Source organism: Carassius auratus, chromosome 42 (assembly GCF_003368295.1).
Source record: "Carassius auratus strain Wakin chromosome 42, ASM336829v1, whole genome shotgun sequence".
Classification (NCBI taxonomy): domain Eukaryota; kingdom Metazoa; phylum Chordata; class Actinopteri; order Cypriniformes; family Cyprinidae; genus Carassius; species Carassius auratus.
Genome location: NC_039284.1, coordinates 6,467,287 through 6,487,074, shown reverse-complemented (window position 1 = coordinate 6,487,074; position 19,788 = coordinate 6,467,287). Strand labels below are relative to the sequence as shown.

The following is a 19,788-nucleotide window of genomic DNA, read 5'->3' as shown; positions in this document are numbered from 1 at the left end:
GTCCTGGTAGCTGCTGATATGCATTTAATGAATCACCAAGGACCACGGTTTCAGCTTAAAATCTTTTTTACTGTTCTACTGGCCAGAGGAGAACAACTTTGGCTTGCTAAGTTGGGGATACAATTTAATGGAAACAAACTGACACTATCTGAAGAGAACTGAAGTTGAAGTTGGACGATGACATCACTGAATAAACAATGATCGGACTTTAACTTATAAAGTTGTATTTATTTATTTTTTTTGCTGCACTATCCCTTTAATCTCCCAAAATAACATCTGCAAATACGTCCTCTTTAGTGTCACCACTTGCAGTGTGAAGTGACTAATCGAATTTCCTTGAAAACCTGGAAAAAAAGTCCACCATCTGTACTGCTGTACAACAGTTGGCTGCGGGAAACGTCACTCAACCGACAAATCCAAATCCTCTCAAGTCCTGAGTCCTGACCGCCTCCTCTGCTCTTTGCGATGCGCGGTCCCGTCTCCACAATCCCGCCCACGCACCCTCCTGCTGCTCTTGACTCTTACGGATCGTAGGAGGAGGGAGAGTAGAAGCCGTGTTCTGTTCCTGTTTTGAGGTCCCAGCGACCGATATCTCTGCCCCCGACTGTGTGTATCCCTCCGGACTGTTTCTTCATGCTCGTGCCGCAGCTCAGATGGGAGAAGTAAGTGCAGCAGCTGCTGTTTGGCACGTGAACGCGCGCGGCAGGTCTCTCTGGCGGGCCATCCCAAGCACGGGATGCTGAACGGGAGCCGTGAGGGTTTGTTTGAACTGGGCAGGCAGCTCCAGCAGGAGGGAGACTCCCAAGCTGCTCTGCACTGCTTTTTGAGCTGCCTGCTGGGACTCACGCACGTGCAGAGCTTCCACTCGCTTCCCAACTGCCTGCATCAGGTGAGCCCTGCAGGATCGAGCGCTGCATTATGGGATCCAACCTATTCAAATTGGCTTTACATTTAAGATAGGGTCATTTACATGCAAATTGAATAGGTAGATTAAATGACAGCATGTACAAGTAATGCATTTCGTTGCATGCAAAACTCATTCTCTTGGTTGCGCATGTGGATTAATGATTTGATGGCACACCAACCTTTGCAAAGAGTGTGTGTTCACATTTGGTTTCCTGTGCACAGCATGAGACGTGCTTGAGATATTCTTATGCAAGCTTGTTTATAGCTGTGTTGCAATAACCATTTGGTTTCCATCATGTGTTTACATGAATAACCAGTGCAGTTTATCCTATGTCCGCTGATGTTTCTTTTTCTTATGTGCGCACTACTTTTGTCTAATCATGGACTCGATTCGGTGACAGTCCATCAGATAAAACCCTCAGCCCTGCTTACTCGTCCTGGGTTACCCTGTTAAAGGGGTCAGATAGCGTTGCTAAAAAGAATATTAGTATGTTGTTTGTTTGGTGTAATGCAATGTGTTTATGCAGTTTAAGGTAAAAAAAAAAAAAAAAAAAAAAAAAACACACACACATTATTTTCCATATAATGTATATTATTGTCGTTCCTCTATGCCCCACCTTTCTGAAATGCTTTGATTTTGACAAAGCTAATCATTCTGAAAAGCGAGGTGTGCGCTGATTGGCCAGCTATCCAGTGCCTTGTGATTGGCTGAATAACCCAAGCATGTGGCAGGAAATGTTGCGCCCGTGAACCGGAGTGACAAAACAAAAACAACAAAAACCCATTATAAACGGGGCATTTGTTGCATCCAGTGGGGACATAATTACTGATTATAATGAGTTATATCGTCTTTTTATGCGTTGTGTTGCATATCACACTGCGTAAACATAAAACCATGTCTGGAGAAATGACAAATGACAAGCGTTATTCTATGCCGCTCAAAACTTGTGTTTGAATCATCAATGACAAATTTTTTAAATATAAAAAACGTACTTGCAGGCTGTGAGTCAGAAGTACCATACTGCCCTAGCAAAGTTGGAACTGAGGAACGGACTTAAGTGAGTGGCGACCGGTGGGCTTGAGAATGGCGCGATCGCTGGATTCGATGAAGGAACTTTAGTCTTTGAAACTTTACAGATCTTGTTTATGCACCAAGAGCTTGTAACACTCCATAGAGAAAGGAAAAATTTGAATCGCATCATATGACCCCTTTAAACTCTCAGAAATTCACAAGGGTCCCAGGCAGTGTCCAGAATATAAACAGTGGCTCTTACACAAGAGTACTGGAATGTGTGGTATGACATTGGCCAGACAGAGTTGCTCCTGACCTTACAAAATAAAATAAAAGAACATAATCAGAATTTGCTAATATTTATCACTAGCATTAACTGTAACATTCCATCGGAGAAAGTTATAAGAAACAGAATGTTACTTTTCGAGAGAATCTGCGTGAGCAACCACAGTTAAAAACATATTTACTGTAGGTCATATTTCAGCCCAAATAAAGAATGAAAAATAAAACTATGTTGTGCTTAAAGAAAATACATTTTTCAATTATTTTAATTTCAGGAATTTTTTTTTTTTTTTTTTTTTTTTCAATAATTTTCATGTTAAGCAAGCACATTCTACATTTCTAAATTTTTGTGCTTAAGTGCTTAAACATGCATTATTGTAATGCGAAAAAATGCATATATATATATATATATATATATAGAGAGAGAGAGAGAGAGAGAGAGAGAGAGAGAGAGAGAGAGAGAGAGAGAGATACTGTCAAGATGTGAAAAATCTTCCATTATAATGGTCTTTTAAGAATTATTATTATTATTATTATTTTATGGGGGTTAAATTTCCTGAACATGTTTTTATGAGGTTTTATCTTTGTGAAACACCTGAGTTCCATTTAGGTATTTATTTCTTTTTTAATTTGTATCATTTTCTTTTTACTTTAATTTATTTACCTTTTTTTGTGATTAATCATTATCTCCATGACATTTGTATGAGATTGTCTTTTATTTAGTGAAGCACTTGAGGTTTGCATTTTTTTTAGACAACATTCTCTCTTGTTTTCCTCCGTACAGATTGCTGAACTCTACATTGACGACAAGAATTGTATCCTTTTCAATAAAGCATCAGCTTTCACTCCAAATTGTGTAATGAACAAAATAATAAATCCTTTTAATCTGCACAAATATGCATGTAGTGAAACTTCAGTTTGACATTTCATATTGTCTGTGCAAAGAAGTTGTTTAGTTGTGTTATCACATTCTTGAGTGTGGTCTTTTTCCTAAGAGGATTCGTGGGCACTTATCATATGTCAGCTGAAAGAGCATCACAGCTAATTAACCTGCATAGAGCCAGCACGAGCGCCGCTGTCATTATTCATCTATGGACTGTCGTTAACAGCAGGCTAGTGTTACGTGACATACATTCCCTCTTAAACCCATGGCCTCTCAATTACTAAAGCATAGAGTTTAAATGGGTTCAAGACCAGCAGTTTCAGCTCAGACGGGTCATTTACATGACCTAAGTCTTTAACAAAGATCATTCATTATCTCTTTTCCAATTACATGTGAATTGGTTTCAACACATTTGCGCTGATCTTAACCAGTTTGCTACTAAATAGTGGTGGTACTTGGTGATCTCTGTGTAATTACGTAAAACAGAAATAATTGATGTAGATCTACATATAAATATATATATATATATATATATATATATATATATATATATATATAAATACTGCAAAATATGGATTGTGGTTATGGTGGAGTGATTGCTACTTAAAAATTCAGCTTTATTTTATATATATATATATATATATATATATATATTATAAAAAATTTTAAAATACATGACGTTGAAAACATTTTGTAGTAACATTTCACAATATTGTTGTGTTTACTGTATTTTTGATCCAATAAATGCAGCCTTGGTGAGCAAGAGAAAAATTTCTAAATAAATAAGCAAACAAACTTCAAAATTTCTGGTAGTGTAAATAGAAAGCTTTAATGCTGCAAATTATGGTAAATCTAGTAAATGTTCTTCCACCAAAGCACTCATCGTAGAGAACAGTGAACTCAGTAATTTCTCAAAACCCACTTAAAAGCATATTATTTATATTTTATGACACCAGGCTGTCATATCTGTTCAGTGACGTGTATGATGGATTGAGCTCTTTGCTTTAGAAGAAGATGAAATGAACAAAGCGTTCATCCTGTACTCATTTTCTGACAATGGTTGTGATCATGCTGTGATTGACACTTCTGAGCCGGCAAGATCAATGAGAAATACAAATGTAGAAAGTTCTTCCATAGTCATGCTGAGAAATATACATGCCAAGCAGAAGGACAGCTATATTTCTTTGTTGATAAAGTGCTGCATCCATATTTCCTCTAAAGCACCAGAGCTGGTTTAGTGATTATTAATGCACATATCTGCTTTGCCATTGCAGTGCATTAAGAAAAATGTCAGAGCACTCTGTATTCCTAGCATCCACAACTTATTTTTAGCTGCTGCTCTTTAAAATTGCTGTGCTGCATATCTGAGATTTGAAGTTATATAATTGACAGATATAAACTTAAGACTTCTCACACCTAGTATTCACCTCTTTTGAGTCAGCTGGTTAAAAAAAAAAAAAAAAAAAAGCCCAGAGAGGGTTTAATGTATAATTTAATATATAATATTACATTTCATATATAAAACTCACTTGAATCTACATATACAATTCTTACTATATATATATATATATATATATATATATATATATATATATATATATAATAATAATAATAATAATAATAATAATAAACATGTATAATAGCCTCTGGTGCTGACTGAATACAAACTGTGTATTAAGCAGTATTTCTACAAAATGAAGTGTTAGGACACAGGCTTTTAATCAGATGGAGCGAAAGGCAATGCTAACTGAAGAGCATACATGATTACAAAATCAATGCAGAATACATTAGTTCCTGGTCTGTCCTCCACAGCTAATTCAGGGGTTAGCATCACATGAACCACAATTAGATTTATCACTTTCAAACTGATCCTCATGCTGTTAGCCAGCAAATTCAGATGTTCCTCAGCCAGCTGGGTTCTAAAAATGTACTTGGGACACCTGGAAATATGCTGCTCATTCGTGGAAAAGATCAAATTAATAAGGGCATCATTCTGTTACTTAGCATTGTTTACAGTGAGATGCACAGCAGATCAAACATCGCAATCACACTCTATATAACATACTGTAAAACACATGAAAGAGAGAGTTCATCTCAAAATAAAAATATCAGTGTTTTTCATATTGTAGTAAAGTTAGGTATGCTATTCATCCAGCTCAGATTGTGGCACTGGCATAAGTGATACCAGTGTGCTTCTACTTTTCGAAGTGATTTACGCTTTTTAAAATGGGTGAAAACTCACAGAGCCATGATTAGAGACTAAACAATCACACAGAATACCTTAGAAACCATACAGGAAATCACTAAAAACAACACTGAAAACCCTAGCAACTGAAAAAAACCCTCTAATACTAGCATTCTCTATTCTTTTTCTATTCATTCGACTTGTTTTCTTTTTATTTATTATATATATATATATATATATATATATATATATATATATATATATATATATATATATAATTGCTTATATATTAATATCTTAGATATTGCTCTTTTTTTTCTTGATTGCTTTTATTGTCCTTATTTTTAAGTCACTTTGGATAAAAGCGTCTGCTACTGTAAATGACTAAATTTAAATGTCTTTACTGTTGCTTTTAATACAATAAATGCATCCTTTCTAAATAAAAGTATGCATTTCTTTCAAAAATAAATAATAAAATAAATACATCTGACTCTATACCAAATGGTAGAATATATAACCATACTTTCTTGTTTATTTATTTGTTCAATAAAATTAGTAGCTAAAGCATATTTGTCACTTTTCACATTCTAACAAGAGGTCCAGCTGTGCTTTATGAGACCAAAATAGAAACACCAGCAAGTTCCCGCACGTACAAATAACAAATCCTGCCATTATCTAGGTCATTCACGACTATTTTAAGAACTCTTTCCTTGCTGGTCAGGTTTGCGTAATGACACTTGTTAAGAGCAAACATTTTCTTCTTACACTGAGATTGTAATGGCATGCCTTTGAAAACACTGAACGTACTCTTTAGTCACTATTTATAGAACGGCCACAAGCTTCGTGTCTTTCTATAAAGCTAAGAAGAGAAAGTGACACACCATCAGCCAATCAAAATATCACACAGGCCTTGAGCTAGAATAGTGATTTTTTTTGTTTGTCTGTTTTTTTAAGGTGATACATTAATGGTTCAGTGTACACTAGTGTTGTGAGGCTACTGTAGCATCTGAACGAATCAGGATTTCACTGAGCTTGAGTAACTGGGTGACGTGTGCGATCATAACAAGAGATTATTCCTGATGACAAGCATGTCTAATCCTTCACCCGTATAAAATCAGATGGGAAAGCTCTGCAGTTCATTCAGGCGGAGAAGATGTTCTACGAAGTGGCATTGATCGAGCTCACCTCGCTGCAGGCCAGCACAGGCAGGTCCACTTTTTATGGATTTACTTCAATGCTTCTTTTATGGCACTGTTGAGTGGACAAGTGACTCTTTGTTCAGCATGTATCATAATATATTAGACATTTTCATCATAGCTGTGCACAATAATGTATTTAGGCAATACCACACACAAACAAGACATTCTGAACAGCAGCTTGATTCAGAGTGTGTGTTTTTTTACATCTACTTTATACAGTGGTTCAACAAACAAGAAGTTAATAGAGAGTAACTTACATTACAGACACAATAATATTGCGAGTTACTTTGTGTAATTTTCCTCTGTCAAGTTCCAAACTAATCCAAAGCGAAGTCAACCAAGTAGACAGTGCTGGTCTTTCATTGCAGAAAGAGTCAGTGAATGATTCAGTGAATGATTCAGTGAATGATTCGATGGCTTACTCATAAAGATAATAGGTACGTTCCAATCCAAACCTTCTTTATAGGACTTTAGGTCTTTATAGGGTATTCTGCCATTTTAAGCGATATTCCAGTTAGAAGGGAATGTAAACGTTCAGTTCAAAGGTAAAATAATAGTAAATTACTTAAATTTCATCATATACAGTGAAAGCATAAGTAAAGCATCATTATCAGATACATGTTTGTACAGTTGGCTAATGAGAGCTCTGTATTTTGTGTTTGAAATGGTTTTGAGGACAACAATGTGGTAGTTTGCTACAAGTAATGAAAGTGACAAAAATGTTTTGCAGAAAGCCCTGATATTGAGATGGTTTGGGCATGCTTCGTATAAATTATAGTAGAAATTATATGAATTATAGCATAAATTATACTTTCATCAGGCTCATCTGTAATGCTCCAAATTCATTATCATTAGAACAAGGTTAAGAACAAATGTATGTACTTGCGCATGTGTGTTTAATAATGCAAGATTTTCTATTAGCATGTGTATGCAAGTTCCCCTATGCATACAAATACTAAATACTACACACAATTATTAGTGATGAGACCTAGTCACTTAACTGGCATAGCAATGTATCCAGCATACTTTTGATAAAATTAATTAAATCAGCGTCTCTGTCCATTCCAAACCTGAATTCCTTGGCACAAATGTGCCACAGATTAACCACAAGTTTGCAGCAAATAAATAGCAACAAAACTGTCCCCAAGGTCCCGTGGGAGAGCAGTAATATATTTAACAGAGGTCCATCTTTATTTGCCTTGAGATGAAGGAGACCCATCGATCTCCTCCCATGGTGCACGTCTGCCATTCCTCCAGCTGTCTGCAGGCTGATGAGACAGCATATATATCTAGCATGGGCAGAGATACAGGAGGCTAGGGAGATATATGACCAGCCTATACATTACCTCATTAAAGAGCTGTTGAGTGTCCTGGAACCGCTGCCTGATTCAGCGGTTTGGGCGAATGATGCGTGATTTCCTCCCTCTGGCCCAAACCTCCTTCAGTTCCCATCATGCCCTCGGGATACACGGGATAAACAGAGAATTTCTTTGTATATATAGTGATATGGTGTCTGCTGCATTCAACAGATGTGATGTGTAGATCCTTTTTAATAAAGTTGGGTTTGAATACATAAGTGTGGTTCTTAGGGGCCGTTCACACAGACACATGTTTGTGCACTATTGTTTTTCTACGTAAGCATGCACTAGCTTCTATGTAAACATGCATAAGCTCATGTCTGTCAACTTTTGCAGTATGAAGTGGTGTCAAAAGTGTAATTCTGTTCTAATGCATACGCTAGGGTATGCGTATAGTGAATGCGACTCAACTTTCATCATCAGCACAGTGCACAAATACTGTGTTAAAGACACAATTTGTATCATGCTCAGCATACGGATTCCTTATTGTAAACTTAAAAATTAAGTTTACTTCAGCATTATTTTACTGTGCAGTTCTGAGATGTTAATTGGATTCAGAATATTGCTCTCTTCCAGTTCATGGGATTGATAACGATTATTCCAGATTCCAGTTAAAATTACAGTCAAATGTTGGACATTACAATGAAAGTCTAAAGAGTAAAGAAAAGACGGAGAGTTTCATAAAGGTCTCTTTCTGGCATTGTTCTGCATATTGTGCAAAATTGATACTAGTTTGCATGTCAGGAGTTGGATACTTATATGCATTTGCACAGAAAGGTTTCTTGCTGATTTTATTACACGTTAAAATGCATTTAATTTCATTAATAATATGTTAGTACACCCCCCAAAAATAATGATTTACTTGCCTTCGTGTCATTCCAAACCTGTGACTTTTTCTTTTCTTTTTTTTTCTTTTTTTGACTCTTACTCTGAAGATATGACTCAGACAGAAGAACACCATTCATTTCCGCCCGAGACATCACTATTTCTGACACTCACATGAATGTGCCAGGGAGAACTAGCGGATGTCGCGATTTCTGTGACGGCGGCTTCAATTTCAGCCTCTTCCTCACACAAAATGATAGTTTGCCTTCAGAAGATTCGGAGTTTGCATTTAGTTTTGTAACTTAAGAGAATTTTTACATTTTAAGAGTGGTCAGTATATAAAAAAAAAAAAAGTCACGTTTTGTGGAAAAAATGTCGTGAAAGTTTGGGAAAAAGAAAACGAGAAAGGAATTTCTCTTTATTAAGCTGGATTTCAGAAACAGGTCTTCATTGGAAGCCAGGCAGACAGTTGTATTGTCTTCTTTGAATGATCCGAGCTGGTTGTTCCAGCTGGTCTTCTTAGTCTTCTGTTTTTCATACGTCTCATTTCCTTGTAAGAGCATTTGAATCTGTGGGTGTGGTGGCATCTCTCCTCTCACACCCTCCCTCCCTCTCTGTCTTTTTCACTCCTGTCACAGTCTTGTTGTCTCTGTACATGTGAGTCTCTGTGAGTGCTGTGAGGTTTCTGACAGACTTTGTGTGAATCAGGGTCTCAGGAAGACGGAATACTGGGAACGCCGGGATGTCTGTCTCAAGAGGAGTTATCAGAACAGACTTTACAAGCCCAGGATCTTGAGAGACTGGCTCAGCTCTGCATCATGAGCAAAAGGTAGGAGACTGAACTGACTGTGAAAATGGTACTGCATATATCCAGCATGCAGACTGATTTTGACAAAACCGGCATGCCAGATATAGTGAGCAAGATTAATTTCCATGATAGAGGGCATTTAATGGGCGCTAATAGTCTAGATACAAAATTAAGGGAGATGCATTCAACTTGTCCTACACAATTTGACACAGAATTACACACTGAGTCATATTATTTGTGCTGACTTTCCACTGTTACACATCTTGTTTGTGTCTCATTCATGAAAAAATTGACTACTGCTGTAGTTACTTTTCATTAAATATAAACAAATACGAAAAAAAAATTTGGAGAGTGAATTGTTTCATATGATAACATTTACCGTAACCAATTTTATTATAGTGAAATGTTTTAAATAGTTTATTTATAAGCATAATTTCTAACTGATTTGTTCTTTAAAATAATTTTTTAATGCAAAAATTATAATATAAATAATGTAGCTATAATACATTTTAAATGTAATATAACTTATTTGAAATATGGATTATTATATATTGAATTATTTGAATGTTTTGTTGTCTGGGTGTGTATATTTTACTTTATTTTATATACATTATGTATAAGTATATACAGTTTGACAACATAACATTCAAATAACATTCCATTATCTCAGTTATAAGCACATGCTGCCTGATTTTACTTAAAAAAATGAGAGAGAGACAGAGAGAGAGAGAGAGAGAGAGAAAGGTGACTTGTGTTATGTGACTCTCAAGGTTTCAAATGTTACTGGGACACTTTGAGTGAGGTGTCTGCTTTCCTCCGGGGGCTTAACATGATGAGGCGCTCTTTTGTAAGGCCACTATACATTTGAGGACATTTATGACCCACAGTTGGCGCTGGTTGGGGACTTTAAGCATTTAACCTGATTGTCTCATTAAAGGAGACGGCTTGCTGGTAGCACAGGAGAGAGGATTACATTAAACTTGAATGAGAACGAGACTGTTTTATGCTTCCCCAATTAGATGGTGTTTCACAGGACAATCAACTGTATAGAGGTGTCCACACCATTTGTTTGTAATCCCTTAAACTCAAGTAACTGTTGAAACCTGAGCAGGGCAGATCTTCAAGATCTGTTGGTCAGCTAGGACAGTTGTATTTCAGCTTAAAAACACCTTGCAACTATGCAATTAGACCACACAATCTCATTATGTCTACAATTATTGAAACCGTATCATCTCAAGAGTCAAAGGTCATTTTATGAGTGTTAGTTGGACCGCATGACTTTATTAGAAAGAAATCTTATTGATATTTTGGGAATCATAGAGCTAAATGTGTCCTGAAAAACAGTTCTGATCAACTCTTCTGATATCATAATGAAAAAAATATATATGATTTAATAAAGAAATAAATGATTTATAGAATTAAATTCTTAATCAGAAAACCTTATGAAGTATTTTGGCATAATATAATATTTTTTTTCTTAGAATGATTAAAAAAGAATGAAAGAAAAATGTAATACGGGGCAACCAAAAAGTCATTGGTATTGGTAAATAAATACATAGATACATGAAAACATTCATGCAACAGGAAATGATACCAAAGATATGACGACTACTAACCCTCATTACTTATATCAAAGGTCAGTAAGTCTCTAAAGATATTATTAAAATATGAAGTATTACAATTTTAAGACAAGACCAGGTTAGTTCAGGTGATAAAATGTCACGTGGTTTGACTCCCCAAATATTTAATTAATATTGTATCAACTTGCAATATCAAAATATGTTACTTCTTTTTACTTGGTGGTTACACCACATGACATTTTAGACATTATTAACTTTTCTTGAAAATGGCATAACGTTTTTTTTTTTTTTTTTTTTTTTTTTTTAAAGATTGAAAAAGTACATTTCTAAGGCCTTTGAAAACAAACTAGAATTGTATACTTATTTTTATTTATCGTGAACAGTGAACACTCATATCATTGACTCTTAAATCAATATTTAATGTCCATTTATTTTTTTTTTATTTTTTTTTCAATAACCCAAAATGTGGTTGTATTTAATTTTAAGGTAACCAAAACATTTACTTTTAAAGGTCTGATAGTTCTGACACAAACTGTAGCTCGAGCCCTACGGAGTGAAGAGGAAGTGTCCAGCCTCTTGAATCTTTCAGTGTCAGGGCAGGAAGGGCTCTTGTAGCTGAGAGCTTTGCCATGTTGTGTCCGATCAGATGTCCCCTGAGGACAATCTAAAACAGTGCAAACCAACACCTAGTCATTATTAATTAACATAGGACCATAATAACCACGCTGACATATGTATTGGCTTTAAAAAAAAACATGCTGTACATTCAAGATAGAAGTATCGAAGAGTATAAAACATGACATTCAGAACTTTAAGAATATGAAAAGGAATCAATATTTAATTCCTGACCTATATCCGAAACAAAATTAATAAATAAATGATTAAAGTACAGTACAAGTCATTTTATCAAACAATAGTGCTGCAGTAAGGACCATGTGGTGCTAAATGATCACATGAGGAAAAACTTCCATCCGAAATCCCTAGGAGATTTCTCAATGTACACCCTGAGGACAAACTGTCGCCCATCCAAATAGCACCGTTCTTCACATATGCCAGGAGTTCCAGCCAAAAAGAAGAGCGTGCCATATCTCTGGCACATTTCCACTAGCTCCGGTAGGAATCACAGTGAACGTGTGCCCAGATTTGTTGTGACGGGTGCTGTAATGCATCCGCATGCTTCGGCGAGCCGGACTGTGCTGTGGCTTTCTGTATCTGCGCTCAAAGCAAAGATGCAGGTCAATGGGCTCAAATAGAGCTTTATGCCTATGTGCTCTGACCTGCTTTTGATTTATTTTTTTTACAACAGCTTCCCTATACTATTTGTAGTTGTGGTAAAAAATAGAGTTAGCAGAACAGAATCTATATGGATAAGATATGGTATAGACTCTGAGTCACAGAGGATTTATAGAAAGGATGCAAAACTGTTCCCGGCTTGTTCATCATGCATGTCTTTGTTATTTAAATCTGTCTGTGTTTGTTTTATACATAGCCTAGGGCTTCTGTTCATATGTACTGAACACTATGAGTCATGTGTTTACCATGTAATGACTTACAGGAGGAGGGGCTTATTCACCCCTTATGCTATTTATGCAGTATGCGTTCATGTATACTGTATGTGAATCTTCTGGATGCAAAACCTTGTTGAAAAGGATTTATAATTGGTTATATAAAAAAATGGTTAAAGTGTACTGCAGAATTTCTTGACAAGCATTTTTGGTAAACTATACTTTAATGTAATTTATATTGAAACTTGTATGTCATGCATTTACGTTTGCAATGCTGAAGTTGAAATTTAGTACATAAAATATTTTGCATATAATATAAAATTAAATTATAGATGTTAAAATGAAATTAAAAAATCAAGTAGGTGTGTTTTAATATGTCAACACAAAAAAAAAGTGTACAAGAAAAGATTAGTAAAACATGTTTTTTTTGTACAGTAAGTTTAGAAAAAGATTTAGACATTACAGAGTAAATTTTTTAACTTTATATATATAAAAAAAAGTATGCTCTCTTTATACTCTATTTTAAGTAGCATAATAAATACCGTATTTTTCGGACTTTAAGTCGCCCTTGAGTATAAGTCGCATCAGACCGAAATATGTCGTGGTGAGGAAAAAAACATTTATAAGTCGCACTGGACTATAAGTCGCATTTATTTAGAACCAAGAACCAAGAGAAAACATTACCGTCTTCAGCCACGAGAGGGCATTTTCTCTTGGTTCATGTCTCTTAGTTCATTTCTCTTGGTTCATGTCAAATTAATTTTGATAAATAAGTTGCACCTGACTATAAGTCGCAGAACCAGCCAAACTATGAAAAAAGTGTGACTTATATTCCGGAAAATACAGTAAGTAAATTTTTTTTTCTTCATTACACTACAAGGGCATGTTCAAAACGATACACAAAAAGTGTATAGTATGCAACATTAAGTAAGTTTTGAAGTATGAACAAGATCATGCTGTATACTGTATCCCACAATGCAACATATGCATCCTGCCCTTCCATTTCCATTATGATTAAGATATATATTTTTTTACACAAAATTTGATTTTTATTTAAGTTTGAAGGTGACAGGATTTTTATCATGTGTTTTATTGGAAATACTCTCAAATCGATTAACTGTGCTTAAGAAAGAAAGAAAGAATGGTAAGGGGCATAACATTTTTCTACACATGCTTGAGGTATTCAGCCAATCACAGCACACTACATAGCTGGCCAATCAGAGCACACCTCGCTTTTCAGAACGATGAGCTTTGTAAAAATCAATGCGTTTCAGAAAGGCAGGGCATAGAGGAGAAACAATAATGTACATTAGGTGGAAATTAATGTGTTTTTTTTTTTTACCATAAACCGCATAAACACATTGCTTTACACCAAATACACAAAATAACATTCTTTTTGGCATGTCATATGACTGTTTAAGATGTGTATGTAAAGACAGTTATTTAAGGTTTTATAGCAGGTGTGAGATCCAGTGAATGTCAAGTGTTTGCATGAAAGTCTCTTTCTCTCTCATTCACACTTCCTTTTATAAATACTGACCTGCTGTGACAAAAAATAAATAAACTTGATATCAAGGTGATAGTTATATCTTAACATGCTTATATAGAATGTACAGACTCATACTCATGTACAGGAAGTATTATGGTCTTTGCTTTGATCTCCTCTTATATACAGTATTGCATTAGACTGTCATTGCTGTTACTCACAGAATACATCAATATTAATGTTTTTTTCTGTTAATTGTATTGAAATATGTGATATTATACTGGAGCTTCTTTGCAAATAAACTCTTATTCTCTCACTATTTACGACTGCAGTAAGAGAAAAAGGTCAACCAAGTCCTGAAGGTGTAATCAATGATATAGATTTGCTGATTGATGAAACACACTGCGTATGCATGAAACAACCTCAAAGGAATTTTGTATCACACAATGCAATGCATTTGACTGCTGTTTTCTAATGTCATAGAGGAGCTAGAAATAATAACAGTTGTGATTTTTCTCTTTTTAAAATAAAATTGGTTCTTGATTTTGATGTCAAGAGCAATTTAACACATTCAAAATATCCGTTTTGGACCATAATTTCTAATGTTTGTGTCACTCTCCATTGCTTTCAGACCCCATCTTGCTTTAGAATACAGTGGCAAGGTATGTAGACTGTGTTTAGTTTATAGTTTATATGCAATATGACAGAAGGCTTTAAAAGAGGAAAAGTCTGAAGAAATGTCAAAGTAATTGTATTTTCTCCATTTGATTCCCATTTAGGCCACTAAAATCCACCAGAGGGCTTTTGGTAACGATCACCCCATCACAGCCCGGAGCCTGGAGCTGCTGGCCACTGTCTATGCTGAGATCGGCAAGACAGAATACACAAGTAACGTAACCAAGGAAAATTTATCAAACTGGAGCTAAAACGGGGTTTTTGAAAACATTAAATCAATTACAGAAAGCTAATTGTCCTTATAAAAATGTAACATAAGCATATTTTCTGGCAAAATCCTTCATATTTACTACAAGAATAGTTAATGTTGTAAATTCATAATTAAATATTTTGGATTCTTCTCTAAATGCTTAAAAGAATGCAGAAAATTTACTTATCATCAGGCCATCCTAGATATAGATGAGGTTTTTATTTTTTCATCTGAACAGATTTGAAGAAATGTATCATTACTGAAGTTTATTATTACTGATTATTGAAGAAATGTATCATTTGCTCACCAGTGGATCCTCTACAGTGAATGGGTGCCGTCAGAACGAGATCCCAAGTAATCCACACAACTTCAGTCTGTCAGTGAATGGCTTGTAAATAAGAAACAAACACATTAAGACGTTTTAAACTTTATACTGTCTTTAAAAGACGTTAATTGATGGACTGGATTCGTGTTGATTACTTGTGGATTATTGTGATGTTTTTTTTATCAGCTGTTTAGACTCTAATTCTGACGGAACCCATTCACTGCAAAGGATCCATTGAAAAAACAATGAAAAACCTAAACTAATCTAAATTTTGAATGGAAATTTTGGTAACAATTCAGTATAGGTTCCAATTCACACTAATAACTTGTTGCTTATTAGCATGTCTATTATTAACATATTGGCTGTTTATTAGTGCTTATAAAGTACATATAATGCATGACATCCATAATCCTACCAAATACCCTAAACTTAACAACTACCTTATAAACTATTAATAAGCAGCAAATAAGGAGTTAATTGAGGCAAAAGTCATAGTTAATGGTTAGTTAATAGTGAGAATTGGACCCTAAAATAAAGTGTGACCGAAATGTTTTTTTAGCAAATGCTAATTTTTGGTTATTACCTTTTTAAACATTCGATTTCTGTAATTGAATTGAATTTATTTGTAATTGATTATTTTCCTTATGACAGTAGTGGCTATTTCCAGACCAAGTTACCACAGTAATTTGCTTTATGATAAATCTGTAAAAAGCTTATTTAAGCACTTTTTACTGTACATTCTAGGCCCATACAACCTGACAGCCTTTCATATTCTTAGTAAAGTGTTCTGATTGTCACAGCAGTAGCTTGGAAGCAGCTTCTAGTGAAAGCCCTTTTAAGAATGTTACTCATATAGAGCCATTTACTCCTTCCACTTAGTGAGGAAGCAAGGAAGTATACTGTACACAGTTCTGTGCGATAAAACTGCAGAGCTAAATCGCCTGAATGAGTAAACATTTATTCCAAGCATGCACTTTCTGTCTGCAGCTGATGGCGTTTTAGATCTCGGGAAGAAAAGCCATGTTGTGTCTTTGACAGTTTGAGGCCAGGGCATTTTTGTGAGCATGAATGTTTAGCTAGTTTTCTGGAGGGACGGCTCGTTCTGTGTCTTCCCTAATGCCTTTTTCCTGAAGGATGATGAATGTATTGTATTGGGCAGAATTGTGTCATGAATATCAAACTCTGAGAGAAAATGCTTTCGTCACAACATATCACCTGCGGGCCACTGTGTCATAGTTGCAATGCTAATTTATTCTCTTCTAAACTAGTTTCATCATGCAAACTGTTCTTTTTATGTTACAGAATCATTGGGAGAGTGTGTGTCGACTCTTTCCAAAAGGTTCTCGGCCACCGAGTCATTCAGCGACGCTCTGAGTAGCATCTCTCAGAGCCATAAGGACAGACACGCTGAGCTGCGACACAGAAAAGAGCCATACATACAACAGGAAACTCCTAAAACCAAGGTAATACTGACACCATGATAAAGAAAATTTTTAATTGTAATTTTTTTTTTATTTTTTTAGAAATGTACTCGTTGCATTAATTTAGGTTTAATATGGTTTTCAACAACTTTGATGTTTTTGACATTTTATTGCATTTTATTGCAAACAATTTTTTCATGTGAAATGTGCGTTAATGTAAAAATGTCTTCAGGAATCAGAGGTAAAGTTATATTAATCAACTGCCACAGTCAAATGTCTTTATATTGCCTCAGTCAAACATTCTGGAAGTCAATTGTTTTGTCTTTTCTGATTTCAGGTCATAAATGAAAAACTGCCCACCTCTATTCTGAAAAGGTCCCATGTGGAGCCAGACTCATCGCGCAAGCGAAAAAGCGAGAGGCGGGTTCGCTTCAGAGAGCCGGAGATCACTGTTCATGGTGAGGGAGTCCAAACAAACCTTCTCTCGAAGTCCCTAAAACCTCCATTTAAAGTGGTTCTCTGAACTATTAAGAGCTGGCACTTGAAAATAGTAAAGTAAATGGAACATGTTGAAGTGGGTTGTGAAAGATTGTTCTCGTTGAGGTCTGCGGTTAATGAATCAACTCGGTTTGAAAAAAGAAAAAAAGGGACGCACAAACCTAAGTGATTTACTTTCCAGATTAATTATACATGCAAATTAGTTAGTGTGCAATCTGTGCCAACAACACTGTTATATTAATGAAGCAAGGAATTTAATTTAAGGAATTAAGGAGGATCATAATTCAGGGCACCAGTGTAGTTTGTTAAGATGCACAGCTTGTCTTTCTTGTTCTTGTGGCTCAGTAATAGAGCATTGCGTTAGCAGTGCAAAAGGTCGTTGGTTCGAATCCCAGAGAACAGACATACTGGTAAAAAAAATTAAAATAATTTTTAGCCCGAGTCGCTTTGGAAGAAAGCATCTGGTAAAAGCATAAATGTAATGTAATGCCTTTCTCTCAAGAGCTTATGGCAAAACCCAGTATGAATGAAGGCCATGTGCTTCCGTGTATCCAAAGATTTAAGTGTGGTCACATTAGTGAAATTTCACAAGCACAGGTCCTTTGTCAGTTGTCAGTGTTGTAGTGATGTATGAACCAAGCAGCATTCTGTTTTTCAATGTGGCAAATTGCGACCAATTTGAATAGGTGTGACCAATTTGCACAAGGGAAATATTTTGCCCTCGTGCGAAATTCCAGATTGTGTGGATTTCTATTAAAATGCCTGGATTTTCTCGAGTGGTACAGTAAATGTGCCTGCACCTTTAGTTGTATGAATGGTTATGGGCTTTACAAAGATTTTGACTAACTAAACCTTTTATGTTGGGTTTCTAGACATTCCGTACTATGAATGTTTAGGAGGTAAGTAGATAAAGAAATATGTTGTGGTGTGGTGGATCTCAAAAATGCATGAAAAGATGCATGCTTTTCTTGCATGAAATCTGGGACTCAGAACAGCTTGAGCTTTTACAAAGTAGCCCTTTGCTGTGGTTTTATAAGTTTACATGAATTGAGCTACAATTTGTTTGCCTTTTGCTTAATTGACATGACGTAAAAAAAAAAAAAAAACACTGTTGTCATGTAAATGATTGGCCAAAATGCACAAGAAGCTTTCTGTTTTTAGTTGAAAATGGTGTTGTATGAACGTCTCCTTAGTAAATCATGGCAACGTTGTACTAATGAATTCCTTTGTTTTAATAAACCAAAATGAGGGAAAGAATTTTTACACCATGGCCACAATCACAAATACTATACAACAAATTAATAAGTTGTGAGAACTCATTTTTAATCTGTGGCCATGATTTAAATAAAAAAACAAGAGAACGAATAGTAAATCGTAGCCATGAATGAATTAATACGATTAAGAAAAACATTATTAAAACATCTCATTTTTTATTTGTGGCCATGTGTGTTTGTCTGCATGTCGTGTGGCTCTGTTTTCGACTGTTGCGCAGCCAACACGTTTAGCATGTCAACTCAAATCTTTCTGGATGTTGTGTTCCAGTCTACGACACCCCCCAGAGTCATTTGCACCTGGCCCTGCTCACCTGCCTGTTCCTGCTTCTGTCTGCGCTGGGTCTGGCACTGTACTGCACGGACCGCCGGAGACCCCAGCGCGCCTGCGAAGAGCTGCAGACGGCGCTGGCTGTGTACCTGCTTCAGTTCAAACAGATCGTTTGGGCCTGCTGGATCTGGCTGACCATGCAATGACTATGGCATAGCTGACCACAGGGGGCAGAAAAAAAACATAAAAGGTCAGGATGTTTTTTGAAGGACTGTGTAAGAAAAAAAAAAAAAAAAAGATAAAGGTCCTCTTGTTTTTTTTTTTTTTATTGCTTTAATTTTCACTGTTTTAATCAGACTGCCCACCAGTCGAAGTCTGTGAGGATGTTCAACATCCAACTCTTTTATTTTGTGGTTGATTGAAGGCCTTGTGCTTTTCCACACCATTAAGGGATGGTGTGCTTTTTTGCCCTTTATGGTGGCATAGAGTAGCTAATGACACATCCATATTATAATGAGCCATATATATTTAGATTTCTGTATATAGCTCTTTTTCCTCTTGCAGTGGTCCTGGGTGATATTTTTTTGAAGAAGTAGTTGAACATTAGATGAACATTTTCAAAAAAATGGACACCTCCTCAGGCCATCCAAGATTTTGGCTCAGCCAGTGGATCCTCTGTAGTAAATGGGTGCCGTCAGAATGAGAGTCCAAACAGTTGATTAATACATTGTAATTCACATGACTCCAGTCCATCAGTTAATGTTCTGTGAAGCAAAAAAGCTGTGTGTCTGTGAGAAACTTTTTTTTGTCATTTTGCTTGTGAATTAATGTGGCATTTTTATCATCTGTTTGGACTCTCATGTTTTACGGCAAACATTCACTGTTGGAGGATCCCCGGTTGGGCAAGTGATGCAATGTTACATTTCTCCAAAACTGTTCAGATGAAGAAAAAAACTCAATTTTATTTTATTTTATTTTATGCTGAACTGTTTCTTTAAAGCATCTTTTGATCTTTTTCCAAAGAATACTTGTGCAGCAATATTAATTA

General features: G+C 35.7%; 1 protein-coding gene across 2 annotated transcripts; it reads left to right on the top strand.

Annotated features, from left to right (window-relative positions):
- The first annotated feature begins 260 nt into the window (after nucleotides 1-260).
- On the top strand, nucleotides 261-19,451 carry LOC113060500 (uncharacterized). Of its 2 annotated transcripts, XM_026229449.1 has the most exons (10): nucleotides 261-889; nucleotides 2,985-3,015; nucleotides 6,387-6,473; nucleotides 9,359-9,479; nucleotides 14,661-14,691; nucleotides 14,809-14,917; nucleotides 16,582-16,742; nucleotides 17,038-17,158; nucleotides 18,071-18,097; nucleotides 18,741-19,451. In XM_026229449.1, the coding sequence occupies exons 1-10, from the start codon at nucleotides 737-739 to the stop codon at nucleotides 18,944-18,946; spliced, it is 1,047 nt and encodes a 348-aa protein (XP_026085234.1). In that variant the 5' UTR covers nucleotides 261-736; the 3' UTR covers nucleotides 18,947-19,451. The 2 variants fall into 2 exon arrangements, with proteins under 2 accessions (XP_026085234.1, XP_026085235.1); XM_026229450.1 differs by lacking the exon at nucleotides 18,071-18,097 and having other exon boundaries at nucleotides 263-889; nucleotides 18,741-19,450.
- The last annotated feature ends 337 nt before the right edge of the window (nucleotides 19,452-19,788 follow it).